The sequence below is a fragment of the Betta splendens genome, chromosome 17 (genome assembly GCF_900634795.4).
Source record: "Betta splendens chromosome 17, fBetSpl5.4, whole genome shotgun sequence".
Lineage (NCBI taxonomy): Eukaryota > Metazoa > Chordata > Actinopteri > Anabantiformes > Osphronemidae > Betta > Betta splendens.
The window spans coordinates 7,808,295-7,832,019 of NC_040897.2; the positions used below are offsets into that span (position 1 = coordinate 7,808,295).

At 50.7% G+C, this 23,725-nt stretch overlaps 3 protein-coding genes across 7 annotated transcripts in view; 2 read left to right on the plus strand and 1 right to left on the minus strand.

The window, feature by feature from the left end:
* The window catches only part of LOC114844032 (low-density lipoprotein receptor-related protein 8-like), a 49,494-nt gene extending 34,440 nt beyond the window's left edge, over window positions 1-15,054 (plus strand). The window contains exons 11-18 of one of the 5 annotated variants that reach the window (XM_029131047.3): window positions 34-261; window positions 1,010-1,128; window positions 1,649-1,788; window positions 2,821-2,962; window positions 3,498-3,650; window positions 4,035-4,322; window positions 4,706-4,774; window positions 14,820-15,054. In XM_029131047.3, coding sequence (XP_028986880.1) covers window positions 34-261; window positions 1,010-1,128; window positions 1,649-1,788; window positions 2,821-2,962; window positions 3,498-3,650; window positions 4,035-4,322; window positions 4,706-4,774; window positions 14,820-14,995 — 1,315 coding nt within the window. In that variant the 3' untranslated portion in view covers window positions 14,996-15,054. Of the gene's footprint in view, window positions 1-33; window positions 262-1,009; window positions 1,129-1,648; window positions 1,789-2,820; window positions 2,963-3,497; window positions 3,651-4,034; window positions 4,323-4,705; window positions 4,775-5,787; window positions 7,998-12,165; window positions 12,323-14,819 lie in introns of those variants that run through there. The other 4 variants (XM_029131044.2, XM_029131046.2, XM_029131045.2 and 1 more) reach the window with 4 other exon arrangements.
* Window positions 9,300-17,687, minus strand: LOC114844034 (KN motif and ankyrin repeat domain-containing protein 4-like). The gene is made up of 10 exons (XM_029131049.3): window positions 17,433-17,687; window positions 14,001-14,071; window positions 12,479-13,912; window positions 12,256-12,322; window positions 11,413-11,745; window positions 11,239-11,323; window positions 10,943-11,162; window positions 10,725-10,867; window positions 10,449-10,649; window positions 9,300-9,860 (listed from the first exon to the last, which is right to left on the minus strand). Exons 2-10 carry the CDS (start codon window positions 14,017-14,019, stop codon window positions 9,768-9,770), a joined length of 2,595 nt encoding a protein of 864 aa, XP_028986882.1. The 5' UTR covers window positions 14,020-14,071; window positions 17,433-17,687; the 3' UTR covers window positions 9,300-9,767.
* A 504-nt stretch (window positions 17,688-18,191) lies between these two features.
* LOC114844480 (angiopoietin-related protein 3-like) lies at window positions 18,192-23,177 on the plus strand. Its single transcript, XM_029131891.3, has 7 exons — window positions 18,192-20,820; window positions 20,926-21,036; window positions 21,507-21,627; window positions 21,714-21,827; window positions 21,918-22,013; window positions 22,142-22,414; window positions 22,493-23,177. The coding sequence occupies exons 1-7, from the start codon at window positions 20,314-20,316 to the stop codon at window positions 22,693-22,695; spliced, it is 1,425 nt and encodes a 474-aa protein (XP_028987724.1). The 5' UTR covers window positions 18,192-20,313; the 3' UTR covers window positions 22,696-23,177.
* Window positions 23,178-23,725: the final 548 nt, after the last annotated feature.

Consider the following 23,725-nt stretch of genomic DNA (forward strand, 5'->3'; position numbering starts at 1 on the left):
CCTCCTCTTCCTCCTCTTCCTCCTCACTTACAGCGCCTTCATCCACGAGGCCAGCGACCCCTCCCAGCAGGTGCCGCTGGTGGACTCGTCCCTGAAGACCCCCGTGGGCCTGGCTCTGGACTGGCTCCAGCACAACCTGTACTGGACCGACTCCGGGGACAAGTCCATCTCCGTGGCGTCGGTGGACGGCACCAAGCGGCGCGTCCTCGTCAGTACCGATCTGAGCGAACCCCGGGCCATAGCGCTGGACCCCCACCACGGGTGAGGGGCTCGGAGCGCGCGTCCGGATTCAGACCCGAGCGACGGTGACGTCGGCGGGTGATGCAGACGTTAATCTCTTCTCCGGGGCCACGAGTGGTGATAAACATGAAAGCGTCCTGGTGGCGGTGCATCCGGCGTGACGGGCCCGTGACCCACTTAGAATCCTGACTCAATCACTTTTTCGGAACTCTGTCCTAGATGAGTGCCGCTAATCTGGTGAAGCTTTAAGTGTTTTTGTGCCCGTGCAGCCTTTGTGTGGTGGCGATGCATGCACCAGAATAAACAGACCCAATATCCTCTGCTCATCAGAAATCTATAGCTCAGTTCCTTCAGGAGCTGCTCTGCTCCCACACAATCTAATTACTAATAACTAATTTACAAGCAATATTATTCTCAGTGTTTCACAGACAAATAAAACTGATGTGCAGTTTTTTTCATCAATATCCTGCTCACTGCAGTGTTGTGCTTTTCATTTTAATCTCAGATTCTGGTGCAGCCCTCATAACAAATATGAAGGATTATTATCTGACTTGCTGGATCCTGAAAAAGTTTAGCAGAACTAAAGCAACCCACTGGTGTGTTGTAGGACTGAAAGAGCTGATTTATCAAAGAGCTCTGTACAGAATGTTCCGTGCAAAAGCGTTCAGCAGCTCCCGACCGCGGCCGAGAGCGCTGTGTTTTTACTGTACTCGCTGAGCTCGCGGCTCCGCGTAACAACACTGTGACTGCTTCCCTTGTTTCCACCCAGCTTCATGTACTGGTCGGACTGGGGCACGCGAGCCAAGATAGAGAAGGCCGGGATGAACGGAGTGGACCGACAGGTGCTGGTGGCTGATAACATTGAGTGGCCCAACGGCATCACTCTAGGTGAGAGGAGAGCGTTATGGGATGTATCACACGCAATGGCATTTTCACTGTTAAAAGCTCATGAAAAGCCACTAACGGGCTCAATCAGCTGTTTGCGGGTGAAGACCAAAAGGAACTGGGGTAAAACGGGTGAGCGTTTAATGCCGATGCCTAAAAAAATGATTTGTGGAGTTGCTTTGAAAAGATCTTTGAGGTGTTTTGGAACTTATGGATTGACAGAGTAAAACTTGTTGCGGCCTAATCGTGAGAATCTGACATTTTAAAACGTAATCAATATCACCTAAAGGGATGTGTTGGTCAGAGTGCAGGAGTGCTTACTGCCGAGACGATCAATTTCTGCTCAGCTTGGGAAAATCACAACCTGTGTGTGTGTGTGTGTGTGTGTGTGTGTGTGTGTGTGTGTGTGTGTGTGTGTGTGTGTGTGTGTGTGTGTGTGTGTGTGTGTGTGTGTGTGTGTGTGTGTGTGTGTGTGTGTGTGTGTGTGTGTGTGTGTGTGTGTGTGTGTGTGCGCGCACCTCAGACGTAGTCAACCGGCGTTTGTACTGGGTGGACTCCAAGCTGCACCTCATCGCCAGCGTGGACCTGAACGGAGCTCACCGCCGAACGCACATGGCGTCTGCGGAGAGACTGGGACACCCCTACGCTCTGGCCGTGTTCGAGGTGCGTGTCCTGTCCCGCGTTTTGGCCGTGCCCGTCGTCGTGTGATGAGGGTGACAGTTGGATTTGGCTGCTAATCTCTCCAGTGGCCTGCTCCTCCCAGGGGGGAACTGGTCTCACTGGTACCAGCGATTCATATTTCATTCACCAGCAGCCTCTTACTTTTATTTAGGGCCATAAAACCAGTCCAGTGTCGGCTTTCCAGCCAAAACACACAGACTCGGTACATTTGATTGCTGCGCTGCCGTCCTGTAAACACTGCTCCAGCTCCCTGCTGTACAGTCACTCCTCCCTGCACTCGGCACCGCTGCGTAACCCTGGAAATTGTGATAAATCCCCGCCGGCGTGCAGTAATACCTAATCAATCCAGGCGCGACAAGGTGACCCCCTGCTTCAGGACGCTTAAAGCCCCTCACCCCGGCCTCGGCGAGCAGAGCCGGCTCAGAGCGAGCGTCTCGTTACCGTCCGTCTCCGTGGGTCGACACGCGCGTGTGTGCGTGAGTCGAGGCCCGTTGTCTCGCCGCCCGCTGGAGATCGGGCTGTAGTTTCTAAGGCAACGGCGCAACGGCGGCTCCTGTCTGCGACCGGCTCCAGGAGCGGCCGAGGGATGGAGGCAGGCATCAATTAATAAACATGCAAGTTTGAGCCTCTGAGCTACTGTGTTTTAATCTAACACCTCGTGCTGTAACAAACCACCAATGATTTACCAGAGGCTTTAATATAAGGGAGCAACGCAGAAAATGAATCATTTACTAAAAGATCTTCTGGCTCCATGTATTAAATGCTGCTGATTACTGTTGCACCGCTGCTCCAGCTGAATGAAAGCCTTCCTTAATTACCAATCAAGTGCCAGAAGCCCTCTTCCCTCATAGCGCCGTCGCTGCATTAGCATCCTTTGTCTTCTGCAGGATAATAAATCACACCGTGGCAGCAAATATTTCCATCTACGCGTTTCACCTCCACTAATTCTATTATTTGACCTCATTTGCATGTTAGACTTAGACTTTATTCTGTTGCCTGGTCCTGGTTCCGTAGGATCGTATCTACTGGACGGACAGGGACCGGGCCGCGGTCTTCATGGCCAACAGGCTGACGGGCCAGGACGTCCACGCCCTCGCTGAGAACCTCAACGACCCCCATGACATCGTGGTCTTCCACCAGCTCCGGCAGCCGCAAGGTCCGTGTCCGCGTTCCGTCGACCCGGTTCCCCTCCGTGGGTCCGTGTCGACCCGGGGATAATGAATAAATGACGTCCGGGCTTGTGTCTGTGGTAGAGTGATCAAAGCTGTGTGCCGCCCGCCTGCCTCTAACCGGGTTTCCTCACCCAGGACCGTCCAGAGGGAAGTGGAACTGAATGGAGCACTTAATCATTGATGTCATGTCTGTGTATTTCTTTTCTTGTGTCAGTTACAATATCTGTCTCCGCCTGCATGTCTCCTCGCAGTGAGTAGTACATGGCCATTACAATTTAATATTTCACTGTGTTTCATCACGACCTTCCACTTCAATCTTCATACATGAATATCTGTAGTAGAACACGCTCGATATCTGCAGCTTTTTGCAAGTCACTGGACTTTCTGCTTTAATTTAGATTTCACAAAGTAATGAGTTTTGCTTAAGGACAAATCTGTAAACTGTTCTATCTCCCAGTGTGACGATCTTATTTCAATAATCGTGACTGTGTAACTCCCTCTGTTTCCCTTTGTCTCCAGGCCCAGACAGCTGTAATCTGGGCAGCGTGGCCAACGGAGGCTGCGAGTACTTGTGTCTGAAGGCGCCGCAGATCACCGAGCACTCGCCCAAGTACACGTGCGCCTGCCCCGACGGCCAGGACCTGGGGCCCGATATGAGGGGCTGCGTGCCCGGTGAGTACATGTACATGAGCAGTCCGTGAGTCACTTAGCGGCTGCACTGCAATTAATCCCACTCTGTCTTCGTTGATGAAGCATTTTTTGTTTTTTTTTTAAATTGAGTGTTAACTGAGGCAGAACCTCAGGGACTGTGGGCAGGATAAATAAAAGCTGCTTTTATTCTAAATGTTTATTGTTCCTGTTATATACATAATAGAACAATGTAAAACCATATGAAATGTCAACATTAGAGCAGCGTATGAATCAAATCCATGATAAATAATTCTGTTTAGTCAAGGCTTGCATTTTTTATAATGTTTAACTGCATGAAGAACAGAATTATCTGGTTTAATGTTGAGGCTTAAGCTTCATTTATACAGTATATGCCTTTCCGTGTAGCAGCTCCCAGGAGCGACCTGACCTCCAGCGGACCCCTTCCCACCGGGCTCACGCCCGGCCCCAGAGCTGCCGCCGGCGGCTTCTCTCCGGCCCCGGGTGGCGTGTCGCAGGCCGACGCCACCCCCCGCCTCACCACCGCTCCCTCCGGCGCCCCGGAGGCGCTCGCGCCCCTCAGCACGCTCAAGCCCGTGTCGTCGCAGGAGTCCAAGGCGCTGGGCTCCCACTCCACGGCCACCGCCACGCTGGTCCCCACCACGCCGGCCGGCGACAGCAGCGTCTCCCAGCACTGTGAGTGGCCTGTGAAAGCACAGCCTTGGAAATGCCAGTGAGTGGGTGTGAGCCTGGGTGGATGAAGTGTGGAAGGTCATGAGCAGAGTCAAGGTCACACGGTGGTGAATGCGAACCCCTCCGTCGTCTCCGGCCTTTTTTCACCATCTGCCCCTCTTTGTAAAACGCTCACAGCTCCGCTCATGATCACTCGCTCCTCCGCCTCACTCTTTTATCTCCCCTCTCTCCCCGGCTCACCTACTTATCTCTCACTCGATTTCTCACCCTCTTTTTCTTTTTTTTTTATCCCACGCGCTTCCTCGCTCTCATCCTCTCTCGCTCCTTTTTTTTTTTTTTTTTTTTCTACCTCTAACTCCCCTGTCTCCTTTAATCTCTCCCTGCAGCTGGAAGCGAGAATTTCCTCCTGGGTGAGAACCTGACCGTGGCCGTCCTGGGAGTGGTCATCCCCATCGGTAAGTCGTCCGTTGGTCCGTCCACGCTCGGAGGCTGCCTCCCGCGGCCTCTCTGCTGCATCCATCCACCGCTGACCCTGCCGTGGCAGGATGAGAGAAGCCTGGCCCACGGGCCTTCTTTGCTCAGCTCTCTCAGGAGTCATTTCTCGCGTAGCTGACATTGTTGCCACGTTGCATTATTCACCCCACACTGTGTTGTTGTGTTGGGTTCCGCTGCAGCCAGACGAGTCTGTGTCTGCGGACATTTAGTGCTGCAAAGTCCAACTGATGCTGGCAGTTGAGTGAAGATAATGTCAGTTCAGTTAGCTCATCACTGGATTAATTTTGCAATAATATAATAATTTAATAACTCCTGTTAAGTTTATCATTACAAAGTAACACTGCTGCTGTTTCAACGTACTTAAATCCAATAAACAGCACAAAAGCGTTGCTAATGTTACTCCATGGGCTTTTGAAGTAACGCCTGTCGTATCAGTCGTCGTGTAGGTGACAAAGCCCATACTTACACTTTCATGGTTGTGTTTTTGTTTGCAAAGGCTAAAAAAAAAAAACCCAGAGAGGTTTGATTAAAATAATAATTTCTCCTGGGAATATCTTCTCTTGCGTGAGCTGGCCCCGCTTTGACACCACTTATTACATTAGAAAATAGGAAAAAAGGGGACGCAGGAAAACAAACACGTCGCCTATCCAATATTAATGAAGGTTCTTCTTCTCTGAAACCCCAACCTGCGCCAACATTTAAATCTGAACCTGCTCAAACGGGTCAGTTCATCTGAGCTTTGATGCCATAATATAACAACACATACTGAATCACGCCAGCCCACTAAGGCTAATGTAAAGGACCTGTTAGCCTGACGTTCAACCCCCACACACACACACACAACCCGCTGCCCTCTCTGTCCCCCGCATGCTCCCACTCCCCTCCGTGCCTTTCATTCCACGCCATGGACTTCTGCCTCATTAACGCTCCCCCCTTTCCCATGTCCCTGCCGCTGTGTGTTAAACGCATGCAGTTCCTATCGTTGCCACAGTGGTGTTCGGCCTGGTCTGCACCGGCGTCTACCTGGTGTGGCGCAACTGGCGGCGCAACTCCACCAAGAGCATGAACTTCGACAACCCGGTGTACCGCAAGACCACCGGCGAGGGCGAGGAGGACGAGATCCACATCGGCCGCGCCGACGCCATGGGGCACCACGCGCACCACCACCCGTACCCGCAGGGCGTCGGCATGGGGGTGGTGGGGGCCGGCGGCGGCGGCACCTGCCCGCAGTTCATCGCCCTGCCGCTAGGGGGCAGCGTGCCCGACCCCGGCACGCACTGGTACGCGGAGCAGCCCATGCTGTCCACCGCCAAGTGACAGCGCGGCCGGAGGGGACTCGGACCGAGCTCGCCGAAGGGACGAGCACTGTTTCATGCAGCCGTTCACAGCCATATCCCACGTCGGTGTCCATCACCACCAGTGTGAACAGGATGAGGGTTTCATTCCTTTGTGCGCTGGTGTTGGTCTTATTTTTATGTTGTATATTTTTGCTGAGAACGATTAATATGACATTGCGTGTGGTTCTCACATTAACCTGAACAGGTTTTTGGTTTCTCTTCATTTGCACTGACGTACAAGTGAGTATGTTTTGTCCTCGATGTGATGATTTGGGGCTCTGTGTATTTCCTGGCGGTCTGTGGAGGAACACTGTGTAGAAAGCAGGCGTGGCGGAGCTGGGACTGCGCCTGCGTTGATGGGACAATCTGTACAGATTCATGTTACGTCATAGATGTCATTATTAGACACGTCTCGTGTAGTTTACATTTTTTCACTGTCAGCTTGAACCATAAAGGAGGGTTCTACCCACATTTGGTGCTTGCTCTCCGTTTCAAGGTGTTTTTACAGGCGAGCTGTCGGGTGGAAATTGCACACAGCTGACTGGAGGGGTCATGTTCTCATCCGACCTCCAACACTCTGGGGTCTTTAGGGAGAATTCAGCTGCTTGGCAGGTTGCAATGAAGCGAAGGGAGAAATACAGTACTTTGGTCTTTGTTTTCGTGCGAGTAAAGTGTGAGGACTGTTTTGCAGAAGCTGTGTCTTCCTTATTGTGATATTTTTTTTTAGATGTTAAATGGTTTGAGAAAAGTCATAGCCTGCAGCTTTTAGTCAGGCTACAGTGCTGCGTGGTTGACAGAAGAAATCCTCCAGTGTTGAAAGATTTATTTTATCACCTGCTTTGACTGTGACAAATGTGGACATAAATACACAACGGGTGCAATGATAGTAAATTAGGCAAATGTAGAACAACATATGCAGTCAAACTAGAGTTTGTCGTCTTTAAACAGCCGACGTGAGAGCAGACAGTATTGGGATAGTGGCGGGGGGGACATGATGGGACGTAACCACGGAAACAAAATAAGACTCTGGTAAAAAGAGGATGAGAGCAACTTGTTGTGTCAGTGGAAACGTTTCATATCCCGTCATCAGCAGCTACTTCATTTATAAACCTGAGTGCGTGTGTGTGTGTGTGTGTGTTGTCCATTATAATGCATGTGAGTGCCAATGTTCATCCCACAGCCATATTTGAAACTGTTTTGTATGCTCTTTGTTGCACAACCCTCTTAGAATGCCTTCTGTATTGTGTACTGCATGGACGACAACAGTGTATGAAGGTGTGTGGCTACGGCTACACAGGCGTGTGTGTGTGTGTGTGTGTGGGGGGGGGCACTGAAGCCGCTTTGAGGGTGATTTTTGATTCATTGATCTGTAAATATGTTTTCATAAAGGTTTTTGATAATGTATTATACAATAATGTAAAAGAGAAGTTGTACATAAGATTTTAGATAAAGTGTTGAGGTATATTAATTTATTTGTATAAAGAACAGCACTGCATTCCCTGATTGTAACAATTATCCACCAAAGTGGTTTATGTTCTTTCTTGCTGTGCATCCTTTTCGTGCAACTCTTCTGTCTTGGGTAATCCACATTAGACACAATGTTCTCTGCTCCCATCTTTGCAGCACCTCCCAAACCTCTTCACTAAACTGATTTGTTTTTGTGCCTTTTGGTTTCATTTACTCACTTAGTGTTCGTCATAAAGCGGTCAGGGATCAAGCAACTACTGTACATGCAAAGATGAACTGTGTTAAGACCAAACTGGTTCCACCTTTTGTTTTATGTAATGAATTACAGTACTTTTGAATATCTCTATATATTGATATATAAAATCTGACTGAAAATCTCTTTATTGAGAGCTGTTTCATTTTTTTTCAATTTAAACAAATCACAAACAGCTTGTTGTTTTGCTGCGCTGTTGTCTTAGATGAATCTCTTTAAAGCTGCACTGGTCAATATTTTCATTTTAGCAATAAATCCGGCGCGAAAAGTGTTTCTTGGAATATAAAAAGCCACAATGCTGCAGCTCATCTCAGCTCTGTGTGGAATCAAAGCCAGTTTTAGCTGTTTGTTACGCTTCCGGGCCCTAAAAATCTGTTTCAGCCTCTTCAGTCTCCTGCAGCCGCTCTCCATATGCTGAAGGCAGCTGTTTGCATGAATGGGTTTTTAACAAGGTGCAAACATTTCATTTTCATCCCTGCTTTGAAGTAATGACTTCTCATTTGTTGTAATTTTCTACAGCATCATATATTGCTGTAACGGCAAAATCAGAAGCTGCTCCGATTTTAGGAAACAGTAGATAAATTTAATCCATTATCATTATTAAACTGAGACTTGTCTCCCTGTTGTTCCCCATTAGTTTGTTATATTCTGGAATATGCATTTTTATCCAGTAGTGCCTGCAGCCGACAAAAGAGGTGTCACAGATGTTCACTGCTCCACATGTAATAAAACCTGAATTGGCTGTGACATGAAGGTCTGTTTACATACAGAACAACCGTAATATAATAGAAAGGACGTAGATATGAATCAATAAATGCTGTCATGGTTTATTTCTATATTTACAAATGGCTTTTTTGGGCTTTTTATTCTTATTAGTGCTGTGTCACTTGGCTTCTTAAGGATGTGTGGATATTGGCTCAGGGTCATTGCAGCAGCAGGGCAGTCAGGCCCGAAGAAACCCTCGGGGAAATTGAGGCGGCTTTGCTCTTTCAGACAGAAATCCAGCGTGGTCCAAGTAGGAGTCGTTTGTGAGTTATTTTCCAGACATAGTCTTAAATCCTTGCAGGGGAAGTAAAGCTCTGCCCCCTTACTGTTTCCCACGGGCTCCGAGACACAAAGGGCCACTCACACACATCTGCTTTCACGCGCGACTGGGCCGCTCCAGCTGCCGCGCGGTCGGGCTGCAGGTGAGTCTCATTGTGTCCCGGCTCACAGTGGAATTAGTACAATTTGGTGGGTGTCATGTTTCTAATTGTTTGTCACGCTCGGAGAGGATTAGATCTAATCCCTTGGACATGCTCGTTTTAGAATTCTAGATTCTAGTACATTGCAGCGCTGTTATTGCGTTTGACGGGTGGCGTGACGCTGGGATGGAAGAGCGGCGCCACCTGCTGGTCAAATCATGAATAACACTTCTCACCACCTGAGAACTTGTTAAATAACTTGTTTTATTTGATTGACAACCATGAACATAAACATCAGCATAGAAACTGTTTTGCTATGCTTTATTGCTCTGTCCTAACGAGTACTCTGCGTGTACTCACATTTCCTTTTAAAAAGTGCTGATTAGCATCGGGTGGTATTTCTCCATAAACAGAAGGTTAATACTAGTACATTATTATGAGCAACATATTCCTGTGTGCGCAGCAATAACAAACATGTAATAAATATCTTTTCGTTGCATAGCTTGCAGAATAAAGCAGCTGCTTGGATGTGCAAATAAGACTTAACTGAACACGGTAAACACAAAGGAGGAAACAACACATTTACTGACCCATGTCGTCCCACGTGACCCCTAATTGTCAGTCAAAAACGCTATTGGGAAGGAAAGCGCGAAGCACCAGCGTCGTACTGTGTTTTTCAGGACCTCCAGGTCACGCCATCGCTTTTCCGGCGCTACGGGGCTCGAGCTTTGGCGTGCGCCTGCAGGAGGGCGGCGGTGTCAGTGTGGGAACCTTGCATGGCGATGGAGAGAGCGGTCTGACCACGCTGGGGACACAAGCAGAGAAACAGGAAGTTAGCACCACCATTATGAAGGCATGTTTCATGTATAGGCTAGTGTCAGTTCAGACCGAACGGCGATCCCTCAGTTACTGGACAGAAAGCCTTGAAATGCTGTTAAGACATTCATGGCCTCCAGAGGATAACTCCTTTTGATTAAAGTAGTGGGTGTGTGGCATTTCTCTCTTTCACCGCCACAAGGCTGGTGATTCGTTTATATTTTTTATTGATTTGCTTTGTCCTTCGAAAGCCCTTTTAGAAAGACTTCGTCAAAACCTCATCTCCGCTCAGGGAGGTTGGTTTTGCTGTAGCTCTGATTAACGCTGGGAGAATCTCCCCGGACCAGGAGTCCACCCACATCCACAGCGTGTGCGATTCAAGCTTCTTCCCATCACCTTACTTCTTGTCGACTGTGAAATCAGACTTTTCGGTTAACTCTAAACAGGTTGGAGGTTTAGAGGAGGATACTGGGCGCATACTGGGTGCATACTGGGCGCATACTGGGCGCATACTGGGCGCATACTGGACGCTTACTGGACGCATACTGGACACATACTGGTGCTGGTGGGGCCTCACCTTGTCCGTCAGCGCCAGGTCGCAGCGGCCCCTCTCCAGCAGCAGCCTGGCCACGTGCGTGTGGCCCCTCTCGCAGGCGAACATGAGGGCCGTGGTCCCCTGGTGGTCCTGCGCGTCGGCGTCGGCCCCGTGGCTCAGCAGCAGGCGCACCATCACCACGCGGCCGTGCCTCACCGCCAGGTGCAGCGCCGTCTGGCCCGTCTGAGGACAAGGACACCGGGTCACCTGGCCGCGGGACTAAAGGACCCGCGGTGAAAATGCCCCCCGTTCCGGTACCTTACTGGACCGCGCGTTGACGTCGCCCAGCTCCATCAGCTTGCGGATCGTCTCCATGCCGCCGGGCGCGTCGGGCGCTGTCAGCGCCGCCAGCATCACCGCCGTGTAGCCGGCGTTGTTCTGGAGGTTGACGTCACTGGCGCCTGCGACACGGCAGAAGACGCCGGCGTCAGAGGACGGCGCTGGAGCCCCGGCGGGCAGAACCCGGCGCCCCCTACCTGTGTCCAGCAGCAGCGCCACCACGCCGTAGTTGCAGTGGGAGACGCTGTAGTGGAGAACCGTGTTGCTGTTGTCGTCCTCCAGGTTGAGGAGGAAGGCCAGCAGCGACGGCGTGCTCCTCCTCACCTCCTCCAGGAGCGCGGACACGCTGCTGGCGACGGCGGCCTCCTCGGCTGCGGCGCTGAACCAGTGCTGGAACAGCACCACCAACGCCGTCCTCTGGGAGAAGACAGACCCCGTCCACGTGGATCTGAGCTCAAGGACCTTCATCGATAGAGAATGCAAGCTAACTTACCATTTCCTCATTAGGGTTGTTCACACTGTCCATGTGATCGCTGAGGAAACGACAGGCTGCCATGAAATCTGCACTCACTGCGTCCCTAAATGGAGAAAAGTGACAGCATTGCTCTTAATAAGCTGCTGTAACATCTGTCCCAGTCCAACGCTGGCGTTGATGCCGCTCTGTCACCTGCTCCCGCTGCTGGTTCCAGATCCAGGGTGCACCTCCATCTGTTCTCCCGGGGGCTGCTGTTTCATCCTGGCCGCTTCCCCTGGAGACGCCAGCCCTCCGTCTGTCGGCCCCGGTCGCGTTCCCGCCGCCGGGTTCTGCCTGTGTGGGCTCGGGTTCTGCCTGTCTGGGCTCGGGTTCTGCCTGTCCGGGCTCGGGTTCCTCTCCAGGTCCGCGTCCACCTGAGCCGCAGCCATCTCCCCCGGGCTGGCGCCGCTCTCCTCCTGCTCCCAGCCGACATGGGGGACAGCGCTCTCTTGGGTCGCGCTGTCTCCACTTGAGGTTGTTTTAACCCTTTAAAATTACAAAAATGAAAGCAACACGTCATCAGCATTGAATTCTGAGACCTACCACACGGTGACACATAAAAAAAGTCTCACTATCTAAAATTTTGATCAAAAGAACTAAGCGTTACAATCAAAGCATGTCCGTGTAATATATGAGCTCATAATTGCTTTCAATGAGAGGATTCCCCGACTTAAAGCTTCAAAGGATTCAAATTAAACAACAAGTTAATGCAGTGTTAATGTGATGCATGTGTTTCTCCTGCATGACCCACTTTTCTATCGCAATGAAGAGTTATCTTATATTCAAACAAATAGATGCTAAACAAAAAGCTTTGTTTATGTGATACCACAAGACACACTGTGAAATAATTCTTCTTCTTCTACTTTCTATGGTGAGTTATGGTGAATTATGCTGCTCTTTTCACAGACGAGGAGCTTATGGCTGGTTCATTTAAGCCGAGTGGCCAATAATGACAGCTCTGGAGGTGACGGATGTGAGTGAGAGGTGTTTCCCGACCCTTCATCAACACGTGGCCTCTGCGTCGTCTGGGTCCATCCGTCTCTCTTCATGGCAGATTTAGAGGCTGCAGCGAAAACAAACACACCCATAAATATAAAAACGCAGACATGCGCTTATGGCTTTTTAACAGCAGCCAACGTCCAGACGTGGACTTTTCCCCGTGTTGACTCAGCTTCTGGGACTAAATGTGTGTGTTCTGGCGCGACTCTAACGCCACTACCTCCGCGTGGGACCTTCCGTCCTGCTTCGCTGTGTTGATGCTGCGCGTGGCTGGAGGTGAGGGTGTTGACCAGCTCCATCATCTCCTGCTGCAGGGCGTTGACCTTGGGGTCCGGGTGCCTCAGGGGTCTGCGTTGCTCCTTCGTCTCCCCGTCTCCACACAAACACCTCCACTGTTGATCCAGGAGCCTCTCGATCTTCCTTACGTGGTGGACGACCTCGGCTGAGGCGTCTGTGGGATCCACAGAGGCCGGCGAGTGGCTCTCAGGGGACGTGCTACAGGCCGTGTCTGGTCCACCCGAGGAAGGAGCTCTATTACCATCTGCCTGAGTGGCTCCTGTCAGCGTCTCCTCCCCGTCCTGGTCCACCACCACCCTCTCGGCGCGGACCCACGTGGCCGGATTGTTCCTCAGGTGCTCCATTTTCTCGTCCTTCCTCCTGCTCTCCTCCTTCTGCTCCCTCAGCAGTCCCAGGGCCCTCTGGAGGTCCAGGCCGGCCTCATGGAGCTTTTGCTCCAGCGCCGCCACCTTAGCCTGCAGAGACGTCACCGTCAGCAGCTCGTCCAGATCTGAACTAGTTCTCCACTCATGAGCAGGATTGTACTCGTCCTGACTGAGATTACTAGGGGGTGTTACGTGGCTTTCACTCTGAGGCCTTTTGACGCCCTTGTGTTTGTCTGCGGCGCCGTTCATCGCGTGGTGCTGGAACCGTGGGTCCAGGCCCAGCCGGAGCCTTTCCCTTTCTTCCTGGTAGATGCAGATCTGAGCCCGGAGCTCCGGAATCACTCTCACCTCCATCTCCAGCTCCCCCACGCGTTCCAGAGCCTCCGTCAGGCGCCTCAGCAGCCCCGAGCTGTCCAGGGGTCGAGGGCTGCCCGCGGAGTAGAGAACATCCTCGCAGGAAGTGTTTCTGCCTCCGAGGCGGTCCCTGGAGCTCCGCAGGCTGCCGGGGTCCTCGGTCGACTCAGATCCCTGCCTCAGCAGCACAGTGAGAGGCAGACTGGAGGCGCGGAGCAGATTGGGCCTGATGTGCTCCCCCAGCGGCTGCTCGTCAAACTCCTTGATTCTGGCCTCCATCTCTGCCAGGGAGTTGAGCCCCGTGGGCGAAAGGGGCAACCTGTGATCCTGCGCCCAGGACGTGCAGCCATGATGATGGATGTCTGACAGTCTGGACCTGGGGCCAAGAGCGCCAGTAGATCCCCAGGGGCTGGGGCGGTAGCCGCCGCCAGCGGGGTTGATGGGCCGGGGGAGCGTGCTGGCCCGTGGGGCCTTGCTCCGGCGCTGGATTGGAACACGTTTGATGGTGTTCCCCTTCTCTATGTCGTCTACATATTTCAGGAAGTCCAGGTCGAGGCGAAAGCCGTAGGGGGTTTCCACTGAATAAGGAGGCTTGGCTTTAATTCCATTTTCCCTTGCTTTATGTGGAGAGATAGTTCCTGTAAACAGTATAAAATAACTTAATATTTAATGCACCTAGAACTGGTAAATCTCTGACATACTGTAATGTATGAAGGGCTTCTCTACCATTTCGTCCTTCCATCATTTTTCTCTCTTCTGTTCCTCAGAATGTGATAAACGTCACATCATCCGTGTTTCTGAAGAAACAAAATTAAAAGGGTATACAGTAATTGAGCGATTCACGTGAAAAACAAAAACGCTATTTACAAGTGGCAGAAGCTGTAATTGTGCGGTCGCGACAGTAATAACGATCCAATAACCCAGTCCTGGTTTCTGGGAGCGGAGCGGATGCTCTGGGCGCTGACAGTCACTGGAGGTTCAGTGCGGTGCTTCTTGTGGGAGGCTCCATCTTAATTTACGGCCGCGCGGCGCCGCATCGGCCTTTTATTACGCTCCATTCACAGCCTGTAGTCGCTCTCCTCAACGTTACGCAGAGACCAAAACACAAACAACCAATTGCGCTCCTCTCGCCGGTCGTTCTCCTCTTTTTGCAGCGGTTTCTATTTTTCTCACACGCGGGCTGCTTCATTTCTTCCCTGTACCAGGCAGCGATTATTCACCGGTGGCAGGCCTGATGTTCGCTTGATTACAGCCTTGCCGTCCAGAGCAGAAAATAGCCTGGGACTGTTTAGCCCGGCAGCCGTGGCCAGAGGAGCAAAATACACTCCTGCAGACATAAATACAGACAGCCATTGTTCTGACTCACTACTTCCCTCCCTCCCTGCTCCCTGTGCCTCCTACTGTCAGTCTATCATTTCAGAAGGGGCTCAAATGCTCAGTCTCTCACAGAAAATCCAGGTTTTCATGTTTTGTGTTTTCTGTGCATGTGTTGAATCTGCTGACTGTCCCCCCGTCTCAGTGTCTCTCCATTCCGTCCTCACCTAGCTCTCCTCCCACGCCCTGACCACCGGCCTCTGCGGCGGCTCGCTATGCTCTTCAGGCACCGCAGCCACCGAGCTGCAGCCCCAAACAATGTCAGCTATGCAATAAACAGACAAACACCACCAAAATGGCCCCGCTGGGAACCGAGTTCTCCATCATCCACACGCTTTCTGATCTGATCCGTTACCAGCAACAGAATGAAAGAATGAAAGTAAATGGACAGCGTGAACTTTACGCCATTTTATACTTTTCAGGTGAATCGTCTTTTATCGTCGTGAAGTAAAATTATACTATTTACTGCCTTCCCGTCTCATTCATTCATTTCAATGTACAGTAACTGCCCCCAGCTTCCATTCTGTTATTGGCCGACCTTTTTTAAACGAAGACATGTCTTTACTGAGCTGGTTCATGGTTTTCATGGGAACCACAATACATGAACCAGAGAAAGCAAAGCATGGAGAAAAAAATCACAGGCATGCATAAATCTGCAGGCAGCTGGATGTCCCCAAAGACTGAAGTGAAATAAATAAAAGACGTTTAAGGTCGGTTTAAAATGAAAATCAGCACCAGATTTAATGGAAAGATTGTGTGAATGGGAGACAAAGAGCCAAGGACAACTTCTAAAGATATATCAGCTGAAGTCCAATGTCAGAGTACATCAGTGCTTTGGGTTTTACTGCTGAAAGAAAAGCAAAGGAACAAGAAAAAGGCAGAGTGAGGTTTGTTTTAACTGCAGATGGACAGACGATGGTTCTGGGAGAATCCACTTTGGACACAAGTCAAGTCACATTTTGTCCTCCCTGAATCTATGCAGGACTCAACGAAGTCTCCCCAAACACACAGCTCATGTCTCGGTGAGGTTTTGTGTTATTGAAGTCAACACGACCCGTCTAAGTTTAGCCTGTACATGTGCCGTACATGTCAGCAGACGAGAGACGCGTACAGTATGTGTCCATAATACAGTAACACAAGAAGAGAAGAAACCACCGGTTACACACATTTTCAAAAATGCTACAGATTCTAATAGTTGGAGAAAACCAAACACTGATTCTATCAGTCAAACTTAATTATGATCCACAGCTTGTCCCATTTATAATGCAGAGAAATGGTCACATTAGTCTGTTTATGGCCTGTTTTTATAGGAACAAAGTTGGATCCGAGCTGCACTGACCCGCAGTTTTCCTTCACATAAATATAGATGTGCTTGTACATTTCTTCCTGACCAGGTTACCACAGAGGAAACAATATAGTAGTTAGGGTGAGGCACATCCCAGGAGTCACTGCCGAACCCCTCAGCGAATGTCTGTGGCGCAGGTTCTAATTGCATGTGCCTGCGGCGCTGGGCCCACCCCTCAGGAAGGCGTGAAGCATCGGCCTCAGCCCAAACAGGCCCCAGGGAGAGAAACGCACTGCCCTCCATCCAAAGTCAAGGTCCTGAGTACTGGATCTGAAGTCCTCGTCCTTCGGTCGGAGGACGTGTCGCAGGTCTTTTCATCTTCCTCCGAGTGAACGCGTCCCCTCTCACACGGGATGTCTGACTTCCCCCCACATCAGCACGAACCTCATAATCACAACATTTCTCCCCGCAGCATTCTTCACCGAAGCCACAAATGAAAGATGGCGGCCTCCCTGTGCAGCAGGGATAAACGCTCAGATAAGGGTCAACTGCTTCACTTTAAATGAACTGAACACACAGTCACAGTTAACTTCCATTATTGGGCCAATCTACAGTTTCCCTTTAATGCTTTGGTTCATCCCAAAGCTGCTGGCATTTCCATTGGCCCCTGTTTGTACTTTATTGATGCTACCACAGGTTATCCGCCCTTAACTCTTATTCTTCCTCACTGGTCCATCCTCAGTACAGTACAGTGTGTATGTACAGTACATACATCGTGTCTACATGTTTCCCTGCCCCTGTTCTGTTCCTCCACAGGCTCCACTGTTTGGCTGCACACACTGTGGTTTTTCCAGTGCATAACTCCAAACCTTGTCTTCTTTTCAGAGTTGATTCAGAAAGCAGAGCCAAGTGTTTTGGGCTCCCGTCCCCTCCCCCTCCCCTCCTTTTCCATCCATCTCTTCTCTCTTCTGTCACACTCGAGCATTTCACTCACTGTCTCCTTAAAGACTTCGCAGAAATCCCTTTTTTTCCCCGTCAGTAAATCTTCATCTGGGCAGCTCGGACCGCTCCGCTCGCTCTTCGGTGTTGGCACCTAAGCTGAGCTCACTGAGTGGCATGTGGAGCCAGAGCTCAGAGGATGAAACAGCTGCCAGGGGCTTCACGCAAGAAAGAAGGCTGCAGTATGTTTTGTTAACACGGCAAGGTTAAAATAGAACACGTGCTGCCTGGGACAGAACGCGCGTGCATTGGTTCAGGCACATTCCTATACAGCCGCATCATTTCAGTAAGGCAGAGCTATTCCCCCTAAAAGTCTGATTAGAATTCAGCTTATGCCCAGAAGTGCTCTCCACGCAATTTGTTAAACCACTTCAGACTCAGTCCTGGATCGAAGACTTCCAAGGTCAACTTCCAGCATTCTCGGCTTTGATTACCTATTCAGCCCAGCGGAGCCCCTCTGACTCCGGAGATATGATATGAATATTAAAACGCGAGCTTACCTTGTGACATGTGTTCAGCACTTTCCCCCACTTTGTCTTGCTAATGCGAGGGCGTGCCAGACGGTTCCCCCCGGTCTGCTGTCGGCTCGGCTCAGCCCGTCTGCGTCCCGAGGAGGCAGGGAGGCGCTGTCGGGGAGAGTGGCATGCGGCTGCTTGGTGGATGCCAATGTGCGGCCCCTGCCATAACACATTCTGGGAGCGCCTGTGCGTAAAGGAGAGCGCGAAGGAGGGGAGGTGCCTGCGAACACGCCCGCACCCCCCCACCCCTGCGAGTGGGAGGCTAGACGTCAGGGTCCACACCCACCCGTTCGGACGAGGGGCCAATGGGAGCGCGGAGGTGGAGGGGTCGCAGCCTTTCTGGGACCCTGGTGACAACATGTGAGGACACGGAGCATCTGGCGTGAAGTTGGAGAAAGTCCCAGCAACTATCTCCAACAACATGCGTGGCCATTCACCCCCCCCCCCCCCCCTTCCCGGTATGAATGTGAAACCCTATCCCGCGCTAGGTGGCCCAACAAGTAAACAGGGTGAGAGCCGGAGGCCGGGCGCCGCACATGCAGAAATGCTTCTCATTCTTCATGGATCCTTTTTCAGGCGATTACCAGAACCTCTGAGCCGCCACCATCGTGCCAGCGCTGCCTGTCATCTGGTCTTTATAAGTAACGGCGTCCCAGTCTGCCCAGTCTGTGATTTACAACCACATATGGGGTGAAAATATGGAAGGAGCTCACAACTTTCTGAGGGATTGCTTGTGGGGTGTTTTGTTGTCATTTGTGGTCATGAGGGGATGAGGGGAATTGTGATTTCCTCTATCGCCACCAGCCAAAGTTTAAATTATTTAATTATTTCCAGTGAAATATTCCAGAAAAAACTCTGGCAGCTATTAAACTGCAGGAAATTTACAGGTCGGAGTAATGAAAAGTGTCATTTCCTGTAGAGCCATCATGAGTTCACATTTGTGGTGTACGTCCATGTTTCCCTCAGGATGAACCTTGTTGGCCTCCGTGAGTTTGCCTTTCATTGTAATCAGGCCCATTCATGTAACCTGCTAAAGGTCTAATGCTTCAGTAGGATGTCTCCACTCTGACCAACCTCCTAATCAAAGTAACCATCGTCGACCTGTTAGCCATTAGCCTGTAGCTACTGGGCCTCAGAGCTGCTGCCATGTTTGCAGGCCCTTTCTCTGCTTCTCCAGCCTTCAGCGTGTTCAGTTGGTGCCTGCATAGAACTACACATGTACAGTAGTAATGTCTATGAAAAGCCTCCATGAGGAGGAGGCAGATCCACTCACGGGGCCGCGACCGCTGCCTCGTGTCCTATCGGGGATGGAAAAGGAATTAGCAAGAATTAACAAGAAGCGCTCCTTTTCCATTACCCAGGCAGACGACTGACTCCAAGAGGAATTGTGGTTTGACTCGATGGAGGGAGAGAGCGGGAGGAAATGTCTTTATTGGACGAGAGGACTGCTGACGAACTGACCACAGACTACAGAGCACTTGGCCCCGAGGCAAAGGACAGAATGCTTCATATGTGAAGTAAAATGTATTGGCCTTAAAACATCAGATGAAAACGCAGTTATTAATGATTAACTTCTACAAATAGATGTTTTGCGTCCACAAATTGCACAAGGCTCAAGGCTCGCGTGCTGCAAAGTATTAATTTTACTCCTGTTGCACTCGATGTTCTGGGGGAAGATGGAAACCGTAAAATCCTCTCATACTCGCTTCTGAATCTCATCGTCATCGTCGTATTATTATAACAGATGGAAGGATCTGACCAGAGGAATGTTCTCATATCCGATCAACTGCGCAGCAAAGTCCAAAGCGTAGACGATGCATACTGTACATCCGTGCAGACGTTTGAGACGTTCCCTGCCGGAGCTGAAAACCTCAGGTGGATTATGTTTTGCCCTGAAGGTGGACGATGAGGGCTTTGAAGCGGCTGAAGGAGTGTAGAGCTGTTTGCAGAAGTCAGTTTTAGGTTTGCATGGGCTCCAGCTGAAGTACAGAGTCTGGTGGGAAGGTTTGGCAGCGTGAATGTTTCAACAAGATTCATCCCTATCCATTAAATATTCTGAAGCGTCAGCTCCTCATAAACAGTAGCAGCTCTTAGCATAGACCAGTGTGTGCAGTAGTAAATGGAAGCTAAAGGTACAGTGGTAAATGATGTAATTGTAAATACATGTGTAAATACTAGGCCAACGTTCTGGTCTCTAACCTTTATACTACAATGGTCACTGGCTCAGTCCCCATTAATTATTTATCACATACAGCCCCCACGGCCCCTCGACTATACGTGCCTTGGCCTTTGAAGCTGCATTGTACCTTCCAGAGAGCAGCTCTCCAGGATGAAGTCAGGCTTAGGAGCCGTGTTTACTGTGTACACACGGGGCCTCAGGTAACGGTGTCCTCATATGAGCAGTTAACATTTAACAGAGAAAAAGCACGGCTCATCGCTCGCAGTATATGAGCAGGTGGGTATATTTAAATGCATGCCCCCTACTGACGCCTGCAGAATGCATAGGTGCAAATGTGCATCCATCTCGCATGATGCTACATATGAAGCTAAGCATCACACACACACATGAACGCATCACATAACTCAGCTGCACATTTTTTTCGATAGGGCACGTTAGACTCATCCGTAACATTTAACCTATTTAAATAGGCATCAGTAAAAGCACTGGAGTATCTCCCTGAACAGGAGGAAACTACGTACATCCTCCATGTCAATATTGATAAAATGGAATTAATCATTAACGGCGTTCATATAAAACCCGGGGTTCGTCCGCGGGCTCTTCATCCAGTCACAGAGGAGGCAGGCGGCCGCCAGCTGTTCCCCTGTCACCGTCACCCGGCCTGGGACGCGGCTCTACAACAGCATGAGAACACTTCTATTCCCTGCATTGCTCCTCCTGGCTGCTGCCGGGGTCCCCGCGCTCTGTGGAGAGGAGGCGCCGCCCGTCCTCCGGCTGGAGGCTCCAGCCGAAGTACGGTCCCGCTTCGCGGCCCTGGACGACGTGCACCTCCTGGCCAACGGCCTGCTCCAGCTGGGCCAGAGCCTGCGGGAGTTTGTGCAGAAGACCCGGGGCCAGATCGACGACATCTTCCACAAGCTCAACATCTTCGACCGCACGTTCTACCGGCTGTCCGTGCTCACCAGCGAGATCAAGGAGGAGGAGGAGGAGCTGAAGAAGACCGCCGTGATACTGAAGGCCAGCAACGACGAGATCAAGGACCTGTCGGTGGGGATCGGCGCCAGGATGAACGGCATCCTGCGGGAGAAGAGTGAGCTGCGGAGCAAAGTGGAGAGTCTGGAGCAGAAGCTGAGCAGCCTGTCGCAGGGCGCGATGACCAGCGAACAAGTGGCCCAGATCAGCACTCTGAGGGTGAGTCACGCGTTCTTAGAAAGACTGTTTGCTTTCATGTGACTCACGTCCGGTTAAGTAAATAACATAATCGGTCCGATTGTTATTTTTATGCTTCCTGATCAGGATGTAATTCACAGTCAGGAGCAGAGCATTATTGAGCTGCTGAAGGCTGTGAGTGCACAAAGTGACCAGATCGACAACCAGAGGACCAAAATTAAGAATCTGGAGGAAAAGGTAGAAGTCAGAGGGGGGTCGTGTAAATTTCTCTTTGTAGATTTACACATAATTTACAGTAGTAATTGATACTGCAATATTCAAATCCAAAGACATCTAACCAGCATGCATCTGATGCTTTTTCATTGTGATTTGCCAAAATATTTTTACGGCCGCGTATTCAGTTCGTGTGGGAAGTCGTTCCACCTGCTGTAACTCTGAACGCGCTGCTGTGGAGGTCGCTGGACGTTATGTCTCGAATGTCTTGAATTATAACCCGTCGTCTTGGCCGCATTGTTAAAGCTCTGGTAGAAAGTCATGGGGGCTGCAGTGCATACTTTGAGAGGGCGAAGACATGATGAAGGAGCTGTCCGTGTTTTTAATCATCTCCTGAAAAATTCACAATATTACTGTAAAGCACCTCAGAACTGCTGGGAAACTATTTTGGTGTTATAACAGCTCCAGAGCATTTACCCCCCACTGTTTCCCAGCTTACAGCCAGCTCAGCCGCTCAGGAGACCATCGATAGGGCGCCTGAAGCCGTCAGCAGCGAAGCGCCGACGCTCGCCCCCTACGTGACCTCAGGGTCGACCAACACCACCGCAGCGGCCAGTAAGATGAGCGCCGGCTTCTCCTCACACAACCACGCTGCAGGTTTAAGGGTTTAAAGAGTGCGTTTGCGTGTCGTTTATGGACAGGTCCGGCGTCAGACTGCAGCCAGCTGTTCAGCGCGGGGGAGCGGGTCAGCGGGGTGTACGCCATCAGACCCAATGGGTCCGAGCCGTTCATGGCCTTCTGTGACATGAGCAAAGGTAAACCGGGTCCTTCTGCTTCAACAGGGGTCACATCCTCACCCTGAATTCATTACCTTATGTTGTGCTCTTATGTATTCTCACCTTCAGACTATGGAGCGACTGTTATCCAGAGAAGGAGAGACGGTTCTGTGAATTTTGATCAAACTTGGGACAAATATGAGAACGGCTTTGGAGACCTTCAAGGTGAGACATATGATGGAGTTGATATTCTCCATACCACACACAATATGTCTGCATGACCTGATTTATCCTGTATCACTTCATGCAACATTAGCATCCACTTTAGCTCCTATTGATTGTTTTGCCGACAGGAGACGTTTGGCTGGGGCTCAGGAAGCTCCACTCCCTCGCTGCTCAGGGAAACGCCGTCCTTCAAATCCGTCTGGAAGACTGGAAACAAGCCGGCCGCTCCCTTCAATATGGATTCCACCTCGATGGCGCGGAGAGAAACTACACCATCCACCTCACACATCTGTCCGGAGACGTCCCTGACCCCTTGATCAACCACACGGGGATGATGTTCTCCACCAAGGACAGGGACAACGACCGCCTCCAGAGCTCCAGCTGTGCCCACCTCCACGCAGGTACGCCACAAGCACGGGCCTCATTGCGCTGCGAAGATGTGTGCGATACACAACACGTCATCCCCCCTTTTGTCCCAGGTGGTTGGTGGTTCAACGCCTGCGGAGACGCCAGCCTAAACGGGAGGTACGTGCACCTGCGGCCGAAGGGGCGCAGGAGAGGGATCCAATGGAAGCTGGGCAGGAAGTCTTCCAACCCCCTCAAGCTCACCCAGATGTCCGTGCTCCATCCCCGCCCCCCCTCCCCCACGCCGCCGTCCCCTCCAGCGGGCACCTTCCACTGAGCCAGCGCTCCTAGGATGTTCTCCAGTGGGTGCTGCAAGGCAAGCGCCGCGTCGGTGACACCATCAGGGCAACCGCGGCAGCGCGTGGGCGTGGCCTCCCAAAGGCACGGTGTTCAGTTAGTGTCTAAAAGATCAGCATCTGAATGTATTGTGAAATTTCACCTAATGGTATAAAATCTATCTTCACTGACTGTGTCTCAACATATCAAAGGTTTTAGAGGAGAAATTAACAGTCATCTATTTACAGTGGCTTCAGAAATAATTAATTTATTTACAACACCGTAAAGTGCTCAATAGAGCCTGGGAAGTTTCTGAAGCCTCTGTATGATCAGTGTTTATACTGGGTCACATTGACTCTCCACACAGCAGTGATTCTCATTATGAAAGCAGGCTCCATCCTCTATTTTTTTACACATTTGCTATATTTTATTTAAGTCTGAATAAAGGTTTTATGGTGACGTTGCTCTCGCTGTGGCCTTTCCTCACTGCACGTAGAATTCCCAGATTAGGCCGCGGCTCCCGGAGGCTCATTCCGGTTTGTTTGTTTGCTGTGGATTGTTTACCGTCCTGACCTTTTCAAGGCACACAGTGGTCTCTCATGGGTCAACAGAGTTTCAGACTCAGGGTTATGTTATCTTCAAACTGAAACGCCCACTTTGTTTCCAGGCTAAAAGCGAGTGACTGAATGACCTGTGCTTTTACTCTAGTAAAAGTATAGTGAAGTTGAGATACTGAGGTTCTTTGAATTACCTCTAGAGGGCAGCATCGTCCTGTCTAATGTACTGTAGCCAGCTGACACTTACTCCCACACTGTTTGCTAGTAATTAGCTCATAATCTCACTATTCTCACACTGAGCCCTTGAAAACTTCAAGTCGCGTGTCTCCAGTTTCTTTGAGTTTCCTGACTCTGTGCACAGCTGCAGGAAACCGCTCCCCCGGCTCCTGAGCCCACACTCGTACCCGCGTCTTTGTGAGTGGGCCTGCAGCCCTGACAGTGATCTGCCTGCACACGTGTGAAGGAGCTTCTTCA